The sequence below is a fragment of the Dasypus novemcinctus genome, chromosome 10 (genome assembly GCF_030445035.2).
Source record: "Dasypus novemcinctus isolate mDasNov1 chromosome 10, mDasNov1.1.hap2, whole genome shotgun sequence".
NCBI classification, from domain to species: domain Eukaryota; kingdom Metazoa; phylum Chordata; class Mammalia; order Cingulata; family Dasypodidae; genus Dasypus; species Dasypus novemcinctus.
This window is the reverse complement of record NC_080682.1, coordinates 42832323-42850581: the sequence shown is the minus strand read 5'-3', so window position 1 is coordinate 42850581 and position 18259 is coordinate 42832323. Positions and strand designations below refer to the sequence as shown.

Below are 18259 nucleotides of genomic sequence, written 5' to 3'. Positions count from 1 at the left end.
TAATAACTCCCTCTTCTCCCGCCCCTTTCCCCAGTCCCTGGTAACCTATAATCTACTATCTGTGCTAGAAATTTGCTTCCTGTTGGCATTTTATATAAGTGAGGTCGTGCAGCATTTATCTTTTTTATCTGGCTTATTTCACTAAACACAGTAACTTCAGGGTTCCTCCGTGTTCTGGCGTGCATCAGAACTTCATCCCTTTTCCACTGTGTGTTTTTAAAATAGAACCTCATCCAGTCTCTGGTCTTAAGTTCACCTTCAAGAATGGGACGACGGTTGCTCTTACCTGGGCCAATCATAATGCCACTGCCTCCTGCCGGATGCTGCTGGAAGGCTATAAGGAGTCCACTCAAGACATAGCGGTCAATATTACATGCCTGAGACCAGGGTTTCGATACCAAGTCTCCCTGACTTTTCTAGAACCAAATGAGACCCAGAGAGACCACCCGGTTACAGAAAGTTGCTTAGGTGAGTTACAAAAGTGTGTGTGCTTCCTGTCTCCCTCTCTGCCTTTTTCTGTCTTTCAGTGACATAATACTTGAAAAAAAATTGTTCCAATAGTGTTTTAGCCTTTATAGAGGCTCTTCACTTTAGTTTGATTCCTCACCTGTATGACGAGGGATGGAAAAACATTCTTATTTTACAGGTGAGCACTTTGGGGTGCAGAATAGAGATGGGACTTGAAACTTTTTGGAGTCTGGCTTCCAGGGAAGTAGCTGGCCCCTTTAGGTTTTTTATCCTTCAGTTAAACAAATAACAGATGCGTTAACCCAAGTAGGAAAGGTGTAATAACATCACATCCATCGAGAAAAGCGATGCTGAGCAGCAAATCCAACGCTTTTCCGCACTGATTGGAATTGTAATTTAATGACTTCATAGCACCAATGATACTTAATCTCCATTTTGCACTTAAGGAAACAGAGCTACAAAGTGGGTGTTAGACTCTTGAGTACAGGTGACAGAAAGCAGGCTTTAAATAGCTTAGACTGAAAGAGCGATTTATTGACTCCTGTATATTTCCTCACTGTGGGCAGTGAGACCTTAGAGACAGATGAGGTGACGCTCATCTCTTCTTCTTGCTTCTTCTTGTTCATTAGCTTCCTTCTCAGAATGGCTCCCTCTACCCAGCTCAAGGACAGGCTGCCACCAGTGTTTGCCCTGTTTCATACCCTCCAGTTCCCCTACCAGCCGGGGTCTGATCCAGGGGAAAAGGCCCTTGAGTGGGGCTCTGATTACTGAGTTTGAATCATGTGGCCTTTTCTGGAAACACGTGCCTGGAGTTGGGACGGGAAAAGGTGATTTCCCAAAAGAAAGAAGAGTGGCCCGAAATAGCTGAATTTGAAATAGATGCACAGATTATCTGTGCTGCTACCTGGTATAAACATACACACAAAGCAAAATATCTATCAAAAACCAGGGCCTTTTCTAGGAGGATGTATCTTTGATTGTGGGGGGGAAGGGAACAGATATTTATGACGCTGTGGGTGTCGTCTGATGCATTGCCTTACTAGGAGGTGGGATCTGAAAGAAGGTGGGCTTGTGCTTCTGTTGCAGTTAATGTCTTTGCCTCTTGTGTTTGAAGCAGATGCCAGCAACACAGAGGGAGGGCCAGAGGAGGGCTTGCGCCAGCCACCCGGCTGCCCCACTGCCCCTGTGTACAAGTACCGCCCTACGTGTTTGGGCCCATCCCTTGACCAGGAGTCCCGAGCCACGGAAATCCTGATTTCTGGATTGAAGTTGGGTGCACAGTACAATGCCACTGTTTTTTCTCAAGCAGCAGATGGCACTGAAGGACAGCCCCAAGCTACAGTGTTCACAACAGGTATGGTAGATTTTTAAAAATGACTTCACTCAGGATCTTCTAAGCACCAAAGTCTTGTCTTCTGTGATTCTGTTTCTGAGTTCTTTCTTTATCTGTATATACATATTTTATTAGAGAAGTTGTGAACTTACTAAACAATCATGCAATAATGTGCAGAATTCCCATACAACACCCCTCCACCAACACAATGCCTTGCATTGTTGTGAAGCTTTTGTTACATATTGTGAAAGAACACCATCAGACTATTACCACTATGGTCTACAGTGTCCATTTGGTATATTTTTTTCCATACACTCCTATTAATTTTTTCCCCAGATAATAAACTTTATTTTTAAAGAGGTTTTAGATTATTGAAAAGTTACATAAAAAAAATGTAAGAGATTCCCATGTACCCTGCCATCTCCCCTTCCCATGTCTTCCCTTATTAATAACATCTTACAATAGCATGGTACATTTGTTACAATTGATGCATAAAGTTTGAGGCATTGCTGCTAACAAAGGTCTGTAGTTTACATTATCATTTACACTTAATTCCAATGCCCTAAAAATACCCCCATGTTCCACCTATTATGCCCTCCCCGCCCAGAACCTCTGGTAACCACTCTCTTTATATCAGTGTTCGTAATCTTCTGTTACTACACTATCAATAAGTTTTCTTTGTCTGTGGTTGCATACCCCCTTTTTTTGTTCATTCCTCGGTTTTGAGGATTTTGGAGTGGTGATGCCTGCTCTACTGCAGATTGAGGGCGGCTTAGATCTTATGGGGCAGATGGAAAGAACTGTTTTGCTCACAGTTGTAGATATTCTCTGTGTTTTGGGATGGAGGTTATCCATCATCATCATTTTGTTAGTTGTCCTGGATGAGTCAGGTGAACTGGAAAGTAGGTGTTGGCTGCAACTCTGCTGAGATTTAGGGCTCACCTGGCATATGAACAGACCAAAGACTGAAGTCTCTGGGACACATATTTAACAGGTATAGTGCTAATTATAGGCTCAAATAAAAGAATCATGTGTAGGGAAATTATAAATGAGTCTAACTCTGTTACAATGGGGAAATTGGTTGTCATATATCCCAAGGTAAGGCCCAGTGATGGGGTGTCCATTTCAAGGGGTTGTGTACCTTGCCTGTAGTGTCTAGATAGCTCTTGAGCCCTCAGGAGCACCCGTATTTGAGGGTTCCTTTACTGTGGCGGTTGGTAAGATCTGCCTGAGACGTGTATCCTAAGTGTAACCTCTGGAATGACTGCCCGACTCAGTTTGAAATCCTTAGCTGTAAAACTCTTGTATTTAATGTTTTCCCCTTTTGGTCAAGGTCTTTTTCCAAATGCATCGCTGGTTGGTACTTGCATAACCCCTTATTATTAACATTATGTATTTGTATTGTTCATTTGTTATAATTCATGAGAGAACATGCTCATATTTGTGCTAGTAACCACAGTCCATCTTCCACAAGGTTCATTGTGTTACACAGTCCCATGCCTTGTATGTGTCTGAGTTATTTCTTAGCTGGTAGTTTTGTTGTCAGAAGGAATTTTGCAGAAAAGGTTTCAAAAAGAGCAGATTCAGTAAGTTTTCTCTTAAGTCCTTCATCAAGGTATTTCTTTCATTAAGTTCAGGAAAACATACTGAACAACTAGTGTGTGCAGGCACAAGGCATTAGCTTGTATTTTTCTTTCACATCTCTATGCCTAAAAGAGCCATATTAGCCACTGTGAAAAACTGGTCTAAAATGTTTCTCTTATAGACACTCTTATAAATGGACAAAACATAAATTTTGTCAATGGTGGTAGCATTTTTTCTCTGAAATAAGAAAATGAGTTTCCTTGTTTAGCCTGACTAATCATTCTATTGAAATTCTTGTTGACATCCAAATTGCTGCTTTGTTGTTTTAATTTGTTTTATTTGGAGGGTATGGTTCCTGCTCTCAGGGAGCTTTCAGTCTAGATGGGGAGTGAAGACAAACTTGTGGGCAAGGACATGGTCAGGCCTGTGGGCTCAGGAGTAAGTATGACAGCAGCTCAGCCCTTGGGCTCGTTTGCCAGAAATGAAAAGTCACCCTGGTTATCTTAGCCAAAAATGTATATTTTGAAAGGCTGTCATAAGCCCTCGGAACTGAGAGAGTGCGGGCGGGAGCTGGAGGACAACGGCCAGAAAGCAGAAGGTGTCCAGGAAACTCTGGAGGGCTGGGCTGGGCAGAGGCGGGTCCACTCCCGGCCACACTCAGGACTCCACGTCTTGGGAGAGGTGTCCGCTCCTGCCTTCTCGGTGGCTGCGCCAGGAGGAGGGAGCCTCTGTCTCTCCAGCTTCCACTGAGAGGGCCTGGGGTGATGTTCAGAAGGGGTGTTGCCCAGGCCCAGAGCCTCAACAGACTTCAGCTCCTACACTTTGACTTATTGGACTTACTCCACTCAGCTAACATGGAGTTGAAGAAGGTCAACCACCACAACATGGAGCCTAGAGTGTCTACAACTAGAAGCGGGAAGAGTGCATCCAGTACCCATGTGGAATCTAAGCCCTCACTTGACATAGGTGTGCAATGGACACAACCAATCCAATGTCCACAGAGAAAATGTGGAATGGGTGTGGGAACGGTAGCCATGGGGGCTGCTGGGTGTGGGGAATGGGAGGAAGAGATGAGATGTGGAGGCGTTTTCGGGACGTGGAGTTGTCCTGGATAGTGCTTCACGGACAATTACGGGACACTGTAGATCCCCCCAGGGCCCACTGGATGGAACGTGAGAGAGTCTGGGCTATGATGTGGACCATTGACTATGGGGTGCAGTGATGCTCAGAGATGAACTTACCAGGTGCAATGGATGTATCACGATGATGGGAGAGAGTGTTGCTGTGGGGGGCGTGGGGGGCGGGGGCGGTGGGGTTGAATGGGACCTCATATATATTTTTTAATGTAATTAAAAATAATAATAATAAATAAATATTAAAAAAAAAAAAAAAAGAAGGGGTGTTGGATGCTGCAGAGGTGACACGTGACAACTGTCCATTCCAGCTGCTCACTAAGTGTTTGGGCTTTGAAGGGCTGGAGCACTATTTTTTTTTTTTTCCTCCTTTTGGCTTGTCTTTCTGTTTTACTTGTGGTTTCTTTTGTTGTTTATTTGTTTAATTTGTATTACATTGTCTTTTTTAAAAAAGATACATAAATCACAAAAAAGTGTTACATTAAAAGATATAAGAGGCTCCCACATACCCCACACCCCATCCCCCCTCTCCTCCCACATCAACAACCTCTTTCATCATTGTGGCACATTGATTGCATTTGGTGAGTACATTTTAGAGCTCTGCTTCACAACATTGCATTATAGTTTACGTTGGAGTTTACACTCTCTCCCAGTACATTCAGTGGGTTATGGCAGATATATAATGTCCAGCATCTGTCCCTGTAATATCATTTAGGACAACTCCAAGTCCTGAAAATGCCCCCACATCTCATCTCTTCTTTCCTCTCCCTGCCCTCAGCAACTACCTTGCCCACTTTATCCAGATCAATGCTACAGTTTCCTCCATTATTAATCACAGTAGCTCTATAGTAGAATACCAGTAAGTTCACTCTAATCCATATTTTATTCTTCCATCCTGTGGACCCTGGGTTGGTGATGTCTGCTCTACCTCTATATTGAGAGGGGCCTTAGATCCCACATGGTTGATGGGTGTGATTCTCCTGCTTGGAGTTACAGGCATTCTCGGTTCCCTCTTTGGTGGTTGACCATCTTCACCTCCCTGTTAGCCGACCTGTGCAAGTCCAACAAATCAGAGAGTAGGAGCTGCAACTCTGCTGAGGCTCAGGGCCCAGAAGGAACATGGCCAGTCCAGAGATTGAAGTCTCTTGGGTATACTCTTTTAACCTCAAATCCTGAGGGCAGGCCTCTTCTACAAGGGAGGAGTTGAACCTGTTTTGATGCAGGATAGGATTTCCAGGAATGGAGAGAAGGGGGAGGGCACATCAGTTTAGGAAATGTCACGGTGAAGTGCAGACAATAGAAAGGGAGGTGTGACAGTAGAGAAGAGAAGGAGACAGGGCTGGAAGGGAGCGTGGTGCCCTGTCCTGAAGAACCTTGAATGCAGCCTGGAAGCTTTGACTTTGTTCTTTGGCTTCTGCAGAAAATCCGTATTTACTGAGGCTGTCACAGGCCCACGGACCTTCCTTTCTCTAGGCGAGTGACAGGCAGAGTCAGGTGTTTAGGAGAAGGTTCTCTCTGGTGGTGGGCTGTGGGATGGCTTGGGGCAGTGTGAAACCCAGGCTGGAAGTCCAGCCACACTGGAGAGCAGCCCAGCAGCCCAGGCCCGGATGCTAAAGGTGTGAACTGGGGTGTGGGGATGGAGGGAATGAGGGCATTGGAATTCAGTGATACCTGGACCCCGGTAACTCCAGAGGGGTTGGTTTAATTCCTGGATAGCAGTTTTATATATGTTTTGAGAATGGTCTTTCTCCTTTAGAGAGTAAAAAAGAGGGAAAAATGTTTAAATACCTGAAGGCAGTTATTGGCCTGGCTAGATTACTGGAACAGGGCTGGAAAATATGGGTGAGAAGCTGGTGACACGTCATGTATGGAAGGAGGAATTGCTTTTCCTGGCATTCACATTGAAGGAGGATCCTTCCTTCTTTCCTCTCCTACTGGGGTTGCTAACATGAGGGTGGGCAGAGGAAGATGCAGTCCTGGAGAGAACACTTGGCCTGCTGGGGACACAGGGACCCAGTGGGAGTGGCAGGTGGGAGGCTCCCTGGGGAGGGGGTGTGGTTTCTGGGGGGTGGGAGAGCTGTGAGGAGGAGGAAAGGGGGTTCCTCCACAGTTGTCGGTTACAGGGGTGGGGTCCTCCTACGCAGGAGGTGCTTATGGGAGAGCCCATGGGGTGGGATCTGGCTCCTGCCCTCGTCCAGGATCTGCCACAGGGCAGAGTCCATCCAGAGGAAGGGCCTTTGCCTGGTCTGCCGAAAAGCAGGTGTGGATTAGCGTGGGCCTCCAGTTGCCTTTTAAAGTGGTTTGAGCAGAACCAAAGTAACAGTGGTGGCATCGTCAGCTTTTCGTCACGTGGCTCTACACAGCCTGGTATGTGTTGGGCTGTCCAAGTCCTTGGTGAATAATAATTATAACTCTCTGGAGATCTGTTGTGCCAAGTTCTTTTCAAGTGACTGGTTAGGTGGGACAGGCTTAAGGAACCAACAAAGGATGTTGAGGCACCCAGGGATTGGTCATGGTGGAAAGCCCCCCAAAGGCTGAAGGACAGTGGGAGGAAATGGTGTTTCTGGAGCCCAGTGAGAGCTGGAGCAGCAGAAGACGTGGCTGTGCCAGAGCTCAGGACGCACAGCAGGAGGCAGTGCATGGGGAGGACTCCGACCGCGCTCTGCTCCCGCTCTCCAGTTGCCTGCCCACCTTGTTCATTGCTGGAACCTGATCACATACCACCTGGGAGGTGAAGTGTGCAGGTGAAGTGCCCTCGGGCCCCAGGCAGGCAAGAGAAGGGTGTATATTAGCTTGAGGACTCTTCTGGGTCACTCCCAGTACCTAGAGCAAGATGTGTAGAGCTGATGTTGTTGCTTGGTTAGGGCCCATTACTACACCTCTAAAAGTCAACTTACAAACCAACGAGTAATCACATGATTGTAATTGGCCAGGTTGTTTCTTCTCCGATAGCTGGCTGACTTTTGTGGGGATCCACATACATTTCCTCTTGTGGTTAAGTGGTATAGAGGAAGGAGGGCCAATCCCCAGGAGTCCTTAGACTGCCCTGGTGGCAACTTGTCTCCTGGCTCTTCGCGTCATTTTTAACTCCTCTTCTTGTCTTCACAGAGTCTCTTCAGGTTGTTAGTATCCACATTGTCAACATCAGTGCCACAAGCATGCACCTGACCTGGGAAGTCAGCGATAGTGTGTCCTCCTCCGTCTACACCTATAAAGTCCAGGTCGATAGGGAGATGGATTCCTTCAACTTCACTGTCAATGAGACTCGTGCTGTTATCACTGGCCTCAGCTCGAGTACCTTATACAACATCACAGTGCTTCCTTTACAAGATGATGGTTCTGAGGGCACGCCACGCTCTCTCCAGGTGTACACACGTGAGTTCCTTGTTGCTTGGGGTGACCTTTCTTGCCTGCCTGCTATGGGAAGTCAGAGATAGAGAGACAGAATATCCGTGTTCTCTGCCCTTAAGGAAAGTAGAGCCTAGTGTGGGGTGCCACAAGGAGTCACCTCTGGTCCCTCTTGACTCCAGCCAGTGCTTGTAACAGCCATTCTACTGTAGTAACTGATAGAAACCAAAAGAACTGGCCATTCATGTCCCTTTGTCCCTTGGATGCTGACATTATGATGAAACCCCTGCTCAGAGCTGCCTCATCTTTCATCTGCTTAAAAGTCCCATAAAAATAAGACAATAGGCAGCGAATAAGAAGTTCTGTGTTCCAAAGAAGGTCCAGTCATTTAAGATAAACTAATAATGGAATAATAATAATTATATTATAGCCTGGAGCTTCATATGTAATAAGACCCCCTTTTTACACATGAGAAAGTCACAGCCCAGGATGGCTGAGCAGTGTGCCCCTGGCCACAAGCTAGCATGTGGCAGAGCAGACTTGAGCCCAGGTGCGTTGGACTCTGGAACCAGGGCTCGTCCACAGGAATGTTTTTTACTCTTGCTTCCCTGACAGCATACTTTAAGCATTCCAGATGTCTAATGGACTGGCTCTTTGGGGAAGATGGAATCTGCTTCTTCATCTTTGACTTCTTTACTGTTTAATCTGTTTACTGTTTACTGTTAAGATTTGATTCATCTGTCAGTAAACCTCCCTCCCCCCCAAGTATCTATGGTAAACAAAGGGAGTTTATTTCTCTTTCATATAGAAGAAACCCAGTGTTAGGCAGGACGGAGGTGGTAACATAGAGTTTTAACCAAGGCTCAGTTGCAGGAACCAGAAATCATGAGCTGATTTAAGATGACAGGGATTTAGCACTGGGCACTGAGTGCTTTTGGAATCCTTGGAGGGGCCGGGGAGCAGGCTTCCGGCTGGGCCTCTAGAAAGACTTCTAGCCCAAGGGCACAGAGGCAGCCCACCTGGGAGTCGCCACCTTTGTCAAGTCAGGAGACCTTCAGGGAGCCTGCCATAGCTGTTGGATTCAGGAGCGCAAGGTCTGAGCTGCAGGCCTGGGATTAGGAAGCCGTGGCCACCACAGCTGATTCTAGAGCGTGATGGGGCCTGTGAGATTGGCACCAGCCGAAAACCCATGCCTCATGCCCCAGCTCTCCACACCCGCAGAGGCTGGATCCCCTAATGATGCTGCATGAAATCTGCTGCTGCCTCCAGGACTGTGCTGGTCAGCAGGAGCAAGGGCTCTGCCTCATGGCTTGTGGACTGCATTTCGTTGCCTGAATCTAAATCACTGAATCCTAGCTGTCAAGAAGTCTGAATATGTAGTTTTTGGCTTTCCAGCCTCTGCCATAGAGGAAGGCACATGAGAAAGTGGGTCAGAAAGTGGGAACCATCCAGAACCCAGGATGTTGTCACCATCATCCTTAGCATGTTATTTCTACCTTGCTGCCCAAGATGGCAGCCTGAGCTCCAGTCCTCACGTCTGTATTCTAGCCGTGGGAAGGAGGAAGGGCAGCAGGAAGTGTGCCTGCCCTTTAAGGACATTTCCTGGAAATTTTACTATACTTCTGCTCACGTTCTTTTGTCTGGGACTTTTTCATATGGCTACGTCTAGCTGCTCAGCCGTCTGGGAAGTGTACTCTTTGTCCCCAACAGTCATGTACTCTAAAGAAATCTGGGTATCCGTACCTAAAAAAATGGGGAGAATGGATCTGGGGGTGTCAGTTGCAGTCTCTGCTGCCCCTCCTTAAATGGTGACTCTGGGAGGTTTAGTAGTATTCAAGGTAAAGCAGCCAGCAGGGGCCAAGGTCCTCCTCCAGAGCCCAAGCGGCCACACGGGCATGCACGCCTCCTCCGTCTCCCCTGAAGGACTTTGTACAACTTAGGCATGCAGTTTGGCTCTCCTCTGGCCAAGCGCTGTCTCCATGGCTGGGAACACACGGTTTCAGAGGGGCTCGCTATTGTAGGAGTAAATGCAAAGAATGAAAAGAGAGATAAAGTGTCCTAAATTGGAATTTCAGCTTACTGTAAATAATAGATTCTTTATTTTATTATTTTTTAAAAAACAAATTTTTTGATACATGTTAATAAAACATACAATTAGATTCCTAATCTAGTCATTTTTTTTCTTCCCACAGCCCCTGGTCCGGTTTCTGATTTCCGAGTGATGTGTGTTGGCATTAGGGAAATTGAATTAGCATGGAGTAGCAATGACTCGGAATCCTTTGAGATACTTGCCACACGGGAAGGAGCTGGAAAGCCTTGGAGGAATACAACCACCAACCAGAGTATTGTCATTGGTGGCTTACACCCTGGAACCAAGTATAATTTTGAAATATTTCCAAAAGGACCAAATGGGACCCAAGGGCCACCTCAAACAGTTGATGGTGAAACAGGTAAGCAAATAGGCTGTACTTTCAATGAAACGGTGACATTTCTTAAAGGAAGTCAGTATGATTATGGACCACCAGGTTTTCCAAGTATTGTTTTCCTTTTAATTACATTAAAAAAGTTTAAAAAAATTTTTTTATGATGGTAATTCATATTCATTATTTCAAATACAGACAAGCCAAAAGGAAAAAAATAATCACATGTAAACCACCAGCCAGAGATAGTAACTGATAACTTTTGGTGTATGCTGTTAAAAAATTTTTTTTTAATGTATGCATATATATATTTTTCTTGTATAAAAACTGAGGTCATCCTGTGCATGTAGTTTTGAATCTTTTTATACTTACTAGTTTGTTATGAATGTTCTTCCCTGTCAATATAAATATTTCTACAGAATAATTTTAATAATACCTGCCAGGAATTCTACCATATGAATCCAAAAGCCCATTGACCAGATGTGGTCTGCTACCTGTTTTAATAAATAAAGCTTTATTAGAACACAGCTGTGCTCAGTTTTATAATGTCTTGTCTAAGGCTGTTTCTATGCTAGAGTTGAATAGTTGCAATAGACACTGTACAGCCTGCAGAGCCTAAAATGTTCGCTTTCTCGCCCTTCATTGAAAAAGTTTGCCAACCCCTGGGCTAGATCAGTGATTCTCAAAGTGTAGTGCAGAGATCCCTGGGGGAGTTGCCCGGACCCTTTCAAGGGTCCACAAGATATTTAGTAGTATTATTATACTAAAATGTTATTTGCCTCTTTTACCCTCATTCTCTCGTGAGTGTACAGTGGAATTTTCCAGAGACTACATGATATGGGATGACATCACTCTGATGGCTAATGAAATGAGTCCTTGTATATTCTTGTGTTTTAAAAATTTCTCCATCTTTATTTTAAAACAGTAAATATTGATAAATTACAATCTACAAAACAAAAATTCCAGAGGATCTTAGTAATTTTTAAGAAGGTAAAGGGATACATAGATCAGTAAGTTTAGAACTACTGGTTTAGTTGTATTGTAAATTATTTAGCTAATCCCCTGTTGTTGGACAGGTATATTATTGCTACCTTTCATAAATAACATCATAGGAGGATCCTTTTGCTATTTTATAAAACGAATGGACACTGATAGAATTTTAATGAAAAATGTAAATAAATCATTGCATTATTCCTAGGTGATAAACTTTTGAGAATTTCTAGGGAGCTAATGTTCAATATTGGTATTTTAAAATTTCAAAATAACTTTTTTGGGAAAGCTTGGAAAACATACAATATTCTTTGATATTTGATTGCAATAGAATTGAAATCTTATATACAGAGGGCAAGAATGAAGATATGAGATTGATTCCTTGAGTTACATGTAAAATCAGCTGGTCTTTTGAGACCCTCCTTGTGTAGGTTTCTTCAACTTTTATGGTTGGTTTAAGTGTTGAAAGTCACTCCAGAGGATTTGCTTCCAAAATAAGGGGACTGCTGAAATGTGTCCCTAAGATGAAATGCAGTAATTCCCTTTCCAGCCTGCATTTGAGATCAGACTGTTGGTCTGATCAGAGATATGGACTTAATATCAACCTACTTTTTTGTTCTTTCTTTTTGAAGATTTTGATAATGGTAAAAGGATCACACTGGAGGAGACCCTTGAGATTGTATGACTTTTCTAAAACCCATAATTTAATGTAATAATAGCAGCATAAGGTACTGAGGTCTACAGTGTGCTAGGTACTCTCCTATCTATATTAAAATTTTTTTGAAGACGACTTCATATGAGGTAGATACTATTATAATCTCTGTTTTACAGAGTAGGAAATGGGGGATCTGTGAGCTTAAGTAACTGGCTAAAGGTGACAAAGTGGTAAACTGGCCTCTTTCTGGCTTGGAGGACTTTGAGATAAGCCATGTGTACTGACACATTGGTATGGTGCAGCTACAAAGTAATTTGTGAGGCAAAGATGTCTTTGGTACTACAGCCTCCACTATAGCTGGGTCCCATTGAATGGAAGTCTGGAAGGGTTGTAATATAGCCTTAGACTGTCAGGGGTTACCTTTCTAGTATTGAATGGCTTTCGTTACTATTGGGAAAAAATAATTTGTCAGAATTAAAGACAATTTTAATAAAGAGGAAAAATATTATTCTGTTTTTCTAACCCAACTAAACTACTTTTCTATCTGTGCCCACAGTCATATATTTTGTTTACAGCATTTTAATTAAAACACAAATAATTTTTTTGATATTTGACCTTTTTTTTTTAAAAAAAACAAAACAAAACAACTTGATGTGCTCTATAACTTCCCTCCCACAGTTATTATGGCCTTCATGCTTTTCGTGGATTCAGAATGCTTTACCAGGTAGCTGGATCAGAGTTTACATTTCTCTTTTTACTGGAGATTTAGATTATTTCTAGTTTTTTTTTTGTTTTTTTTTTTTATGCTTATAGATAAGGCTCCCTCTCGTGGTCTTTATGGAATTCCTTTGACTTGTGATCTGGTGGCAAGAGAAGAAGTCGGCTTTCTAAGCTGCTTCCATCTAAGGAAAATTCACTCTGTAAGAGTTTCTTTTTAAAATTAATTTTAGAGTAGACGATACATGCACATAGTGTGAAAAAAAAATACAAAGACTTTTATAGTGAAAGAAATGTTTCCCTCCCTTGTCCCCCAGCTACCCAGTTCCTTTCCCTAGAGGTGGCCTTGGGTACTAGGTAGCGAGAGAAGGCCTTGAAAGCAAGGGCAGAGGAGAGCCCCTGCTGGCCTAGTTATTTCTGGCCCTGGACCCATGCATTCATGTCGCAGATAGCGCAGGGATGGAGGCGAGCCGATCAGAGAACAGGCTCATGTGGCTGATGTCACTTCTGACCCCTTTTCTGAGGGGGGTGTCGTGTGCATTTCCTCTGTCCTCAGCCTCAAGTGCTCCCACTCGGTAAATATCAACTCTCCACTTCAGTTTTGCTTTTCAGTATGCCAGGCTTATACTACAGGAAGACTTTTACTTTCGAGAGAGTAAGTTCATAAAACTGTTCATTGATGTTGAAATACATCCAGAAAAGTGCACATATCCTAAGTGCATAGCTTGGTGAATCTTCACAAGCAGAACACACCTGGTTGCCAGTACCTAGATTCAAGAAACTGAGCATGATTTCCACTCCAGAAGACCTCAAGGGGAGTCTCTCTCTTTTTTTTTTTTTTAAGATACCGGGCCTGGGGATTAAACCTGGGACCTCAGATATGGGAAGCCGGTGCTCAACTACTGAGCCACATCAGCTTCCCTGAGTTGGTTTTTTTGTTTGTTTTGCTTATTGTTTGTTTCTTCAGGGGGCACTGGAAACCGAACCCAGGATTTCCCATGTGGGAGGCAGGAGCTCAACTGCTTGAGCCATATCTGCTCTCCCATTTTTAAAAAAAGTTTTATTGAGAATTAGTCACATACCATACATTCTTTCAAAATGCACAATCAATGACTTTTTTAGTATAACACAGTGTTGTGCATTCATCACGACAAAAATTTTTAGAACAATTTCATTACTCCAAAAAGAAAAACTCCAAACTCCTTAGCAATCACCTCTCAATCCATCTGTCCTTCCCCAGCCATACATAATTACTAATCTAATCCTTATATACTGATTTATATTTATATTTTATATAAATGGAATCATACAATATGTAGTACTTTGTGTATGGTTTCTTTCACTTGGCATGTTTTTGTGTTGTTTTGTTTTGCCTGATTATTAACATCTTACAACATTAGCACACATAATATCAGTTTCAAAGAGAACAGTTTTATAATATGCAATATTACCCACATTCATATTTTATGTGAGCTTTTTCTATGCTATACAGTTCCACATTACATTTTTTACCTTTCCTTGTAGTAACATACATGACCTTAGTCTTTCCCTTTCAACCACTGTCATACCCGTATCATAGTACAGCTAGTTACTAACTCTTGTTGTGCTTTTGTCTTTTCTATTCATTCCCAAAGATTCACACACATTCTTTTTACCAGATCTGCACAAGTTAATCCTCAGTTTTCCATTCTCTAGCCTCATTCTGTTTTCAGGTAACCCATATTCTAGTTATTAACTCTATGAGTTTACACAATATATTTAGTTCATAATAACACAGTCATACAGTTTTTGTCCTTTTGTGTCTGGCTTGCTTCACTCAACATAATGTCCTCCAGGTTAGGTTCATCCATGTTGCATATGCTCCATGACTTCATTTCTTTTTACCGCTGCATAATATTCCCCTGTGCGTTTGCACCAGTTTGTTTATCCGTTCATCAGCTGATGGACACCTGGGTTGTTTCCATCCTCTGGCAGTCCTGAATAATGCCGCTGTGAACATCAGTGTGCAGATGTCTGTTCATGTCCCTGCTCTCAGTTCTTCTGGGTATACACCTAGTAGTGGTATTGCCAAGTCACCTGGCAAATCTATATTCAGCTTCTTTGGTCATTTTTATGACCAACACAAAGACCATCCAACTGGTGAACTGTTAGTTCATCTGTGTTATGGAAGAGCAATTCTTGAAAAAACCGAGCATGTGTATTTCTTTAAGTTTTGGAGGTTGCGAACTCATTTGAGAAACTGATGGCAAGAGAGATAGACATACTAGAATAAAGCTGGACTGTAAGACAGTTGTTCATAGATTTTCTTTTCCTTCCTTTCCTCTGCCTAGACACCGGTAGGGTATTTAACATCTCTGTGGTCCGTGTCGACACAACTGAAATGGAGTTGAAGTGGCAGAATACAGATGATGCTCCTAATTATGTCTACTGGTTACTTATACGATATGAGAATGCCTCTTTCCAAAGAAACACTTCTCACAAAGAGTTCACGCTAAGGGACCTCATCCCGGGTACTTTATATAACATCACAATCACTCCAGAAGTGGACGGCGTCAAAGGGAACCCCAACTCCACGGCACAATACACGAGTAAGTCTCTTAGGATGCCTTTCTAAGGCAGGGTCTCTCCCACTTCACCTGGGGGGTGAGAAGTAAGCCGAGGTTCATGGCATCAGGTGGTGAGGGTTGATATGCTTCCGGGTTCCAGGCTGAATTTGAAACTACTAAATATGGAAACATTTGCCTCAGCAAGGTTCTTCTGTTTTCATGGGGTATCACTGCTAAAGCCATGTGAACTTGGAATTGGCTTTAGAAACAGAAAGTGATTCCATGAGAACAGAGAATATTACTGTTCATTCATTGCTCGGGAATACAGCCCAGAGGAAGGTCAGTGTCTTATTGGCTTTGGAAGATATTGCTTGGCTGAGGAGCTTTGCATGGAACAGTGAGGGATGCATTATCCTACTATGTGATCTAAATATATGGTAGAGATGGGTAGTTTATGATATCTTTTCAGTATATTTTCCCCATTCATGAACAGACATAAAAAACAGGGAATTATACACTAAAACTTTATTTTGAATAAACAAGTATTAAAAGAAACTTGAAAAACGGAATCTATTGAGCTTTAATCTGTATAATTCTTTTCTGAATGTCTTTTGGGAAATCTTCCGTTTTATGAGCTGGCAAACATTAGCTTTGTTCATTCTTTCCCCAGAGGAGACAGGCTATTTTGGGATGCAGTCAATAAAATAATCCTGGAATTTAAGCTAATTCAATCTTTTTTTTTTTTTTTTAATCAAGGGCCGAGCATTGTATCCAGCATTGAGATAAGTACCAACACCACAGCCGCAACCATACACTGGAAGAACGGTGATAATGCCTCTTCCATGTACACTTACCACCTTCGTGTTGAAATGGATGGAAATTCCAGCAGCTCAGAATCCGTAGTCACGGGCATTAGAGTCACCTCTGCTACAGTCAGGGAACTCATACCTGGCTCATCTTACACAGTAAAGATCTTTGCCCAAGTTGGAGATGGCACTGAAGGGGCACCTGGCTCTAAGTCGTTCTGTACAGGTGAGTGGTCCCAGGTACCTCTTGGACTCCTTCCATGTGCCGATCTTGCAAACAGGTCCTTTGCAGTCTTTAGTTTGTTAGGTTTTTGTGTGCTTTGCAGTAATTGGAATTGAGTTCCCTGAGACATCCTGCTAACTTAGTGCTGTGCCCTCATTTATTTATTCATTTAACAAATATTTACTGAGCACTTACTATATGCCAGGCACTATTTACTGAAACAGACAAGTTCTTGCCTTCCTAGAACTTTTATTGTGGTGGGGAAGACAGATAATAAACAAGATAAGTAATTCATTAGATGATTAGTGCTAAGGAGAGGGGGAAATAAGTAGGGAAGGAAAAATGAAATGGTTATCTATGGCACCCCTGGAATGCCTCAGTGAAAAAGTGACCTTTGAACAAAGACCTGAAGGAAGTGAAGGATCCAGCCATCAGGGGATAGAATATTCCAGGCAGAGGAGAAGCCAGTGCAAAGGCCTTGAGGCTGGAGGGTGCCTGCAGTGCTGGAGGAAAACAGGAGGCCAGGGAGGCAGTAGTGGGTCTACCTGAGCAAGAGCGTAAGAGAGAGGAGGTGAGGCCCAAGAGATAGTGGGTGGGGGGCATGGAGGTGTCTCAAGTGATTGGGCACTTCCCTCCCATGTGGGAGGTCCCGGGTTAGGTTCCCGATGCCTCCTAGAAAAACAACAACAAAAAAGATGAGCAGACACAGAGAGCAGACAGTGAGCGCAAACAACAAGGGGGTGGGAATGAATAAATAAGATAAATTTTAAAAGAAAAAAAGAGGTAACGGGTGGGGGCATGGGTGATGGAGGGCCACGTAGTTCCTAATTTGGTTGAAGAAGATGAACAGAATATTGTTAAAGCAGATGCTCCACATTTTTTGTCCTTTCTGATCCTTATCAATCTTACAATGCAAAAAGCATGATAAAGAGAAGAGACCAGTTTTTTAAACTGAGGGTGCTTTCAGAGCATGGCCTGGGGAACGCTTTGCAGACAGTCCTGGTGTTTCAGCTCACATTCTGGTTGTGGAGCCTCTGTTACCTCACTATCCTTGCACTGCCTCATTCTCTGCACTCACAGCTTCCCTTCCTTGGACCAAGCCGTTCAGGCATGTTCAGCTGATGTGGAAGGGAGGGTCTGATTGGATTAGCTTCCCTGGCAGTGTGGGAGCTGGACCCTCGGCAGGCTCTGACCTTTCACGTGGGCAATTGGAGAACTCCCTGTGGCTTCGAGGCACCTGTGCCAACTCAGGCTCCATCCCACAGGACCGCCTCGTCTACACTCTGATCCTTGGTATTTGGGTGGCTCCCACTGCTGATGGCTATCGTGGCCATAGTTATCTCAGTCTATAGCAAGAGAAAAAGATGTTCAAGCGTTATGACTGGGAGGTGGGTACGACAGCGGATTTCAGAAGCGGTACGGGTTGGGCAGGTTACCTTCTGGGCTGCAGGTGGAGAAGTGGGGAATTGCAGTAGATAACTGTTCAGAGATTTTGCTGTTCTAAAATTTTATGACATTAAAATAATGCTAATATTTTCCCCTAATACATTAGTACAGAGTTTTCCATTTAGTGATCCCTGTCATATCCATATATGAGTTTGATGTTGGTCCTCATTAAAATTCTAGGAGATAGATAGGGGCAAACATACCCCATTTCATTTTTTAAAGGAGATACGAGGGATTGAACCCAGGCCTTGTACATGCAAAGCAGGTGCTCAACCACTCAGCTATACCCACTCTGCAGTCCCCCATTTTAAAGGTGAAGAAATTGGTACCACCAGTTACTATTTGCCTCTTTTTTGAGGTAACTTGTGCATGTGAAGTGTGCACTCAACCACTGAGCTACACCTCTCCACCATTTGCCATTGATTATGCAATCAATATGTTGTGTGGGTGAACAGTGCCCTGGACTTGGATTTAGAAAACTTGAGTCCCAGTACTTTTTTTGGGGGGGGGTGGGGGTGGGTGGGCTGGAGGGTATCCAATTTAACTCAATTACTTCCCAGCCATGATATTGTTAGCAAATTACTTAACCT

The 18259-nt window shown here is 43.5% G+C and overlaps 1 protein-coding gene across 1 annotated transcript in view; it reads left to right on the top strand.

The window, feature by feature from the left end:
- PTPRJ (protein tyrosine phosphatase receptor type J) overlaps positions 1-18259 on the top strand; it is a 192553-nt gene that overhangs the window by 145638 nt on the left and 28656 nt on the right. Inside the window, exons 5-10 of the mRNA XM_012524934.3 lie at positions 226-468; positions 1586-1822; positions 7627-7893; positions 10059-10316; positions 14979-15236; positions 15951-16226. Of these exons, the coding sequence (XP_012380388.3) occupies positions 226-468; positions 1586-1822; positions 7627-7893; positions 10059-10316; positions 14979-15236; positions 15951-16226 (1539 nt within the window). The remainder of the gene's footprint in view (positions 1-225; positions 469-1585; positions 1823-7626; positions 7894-10058; positions 10317-14978; positions 15237-15950; positions 16227-18259) is intronic.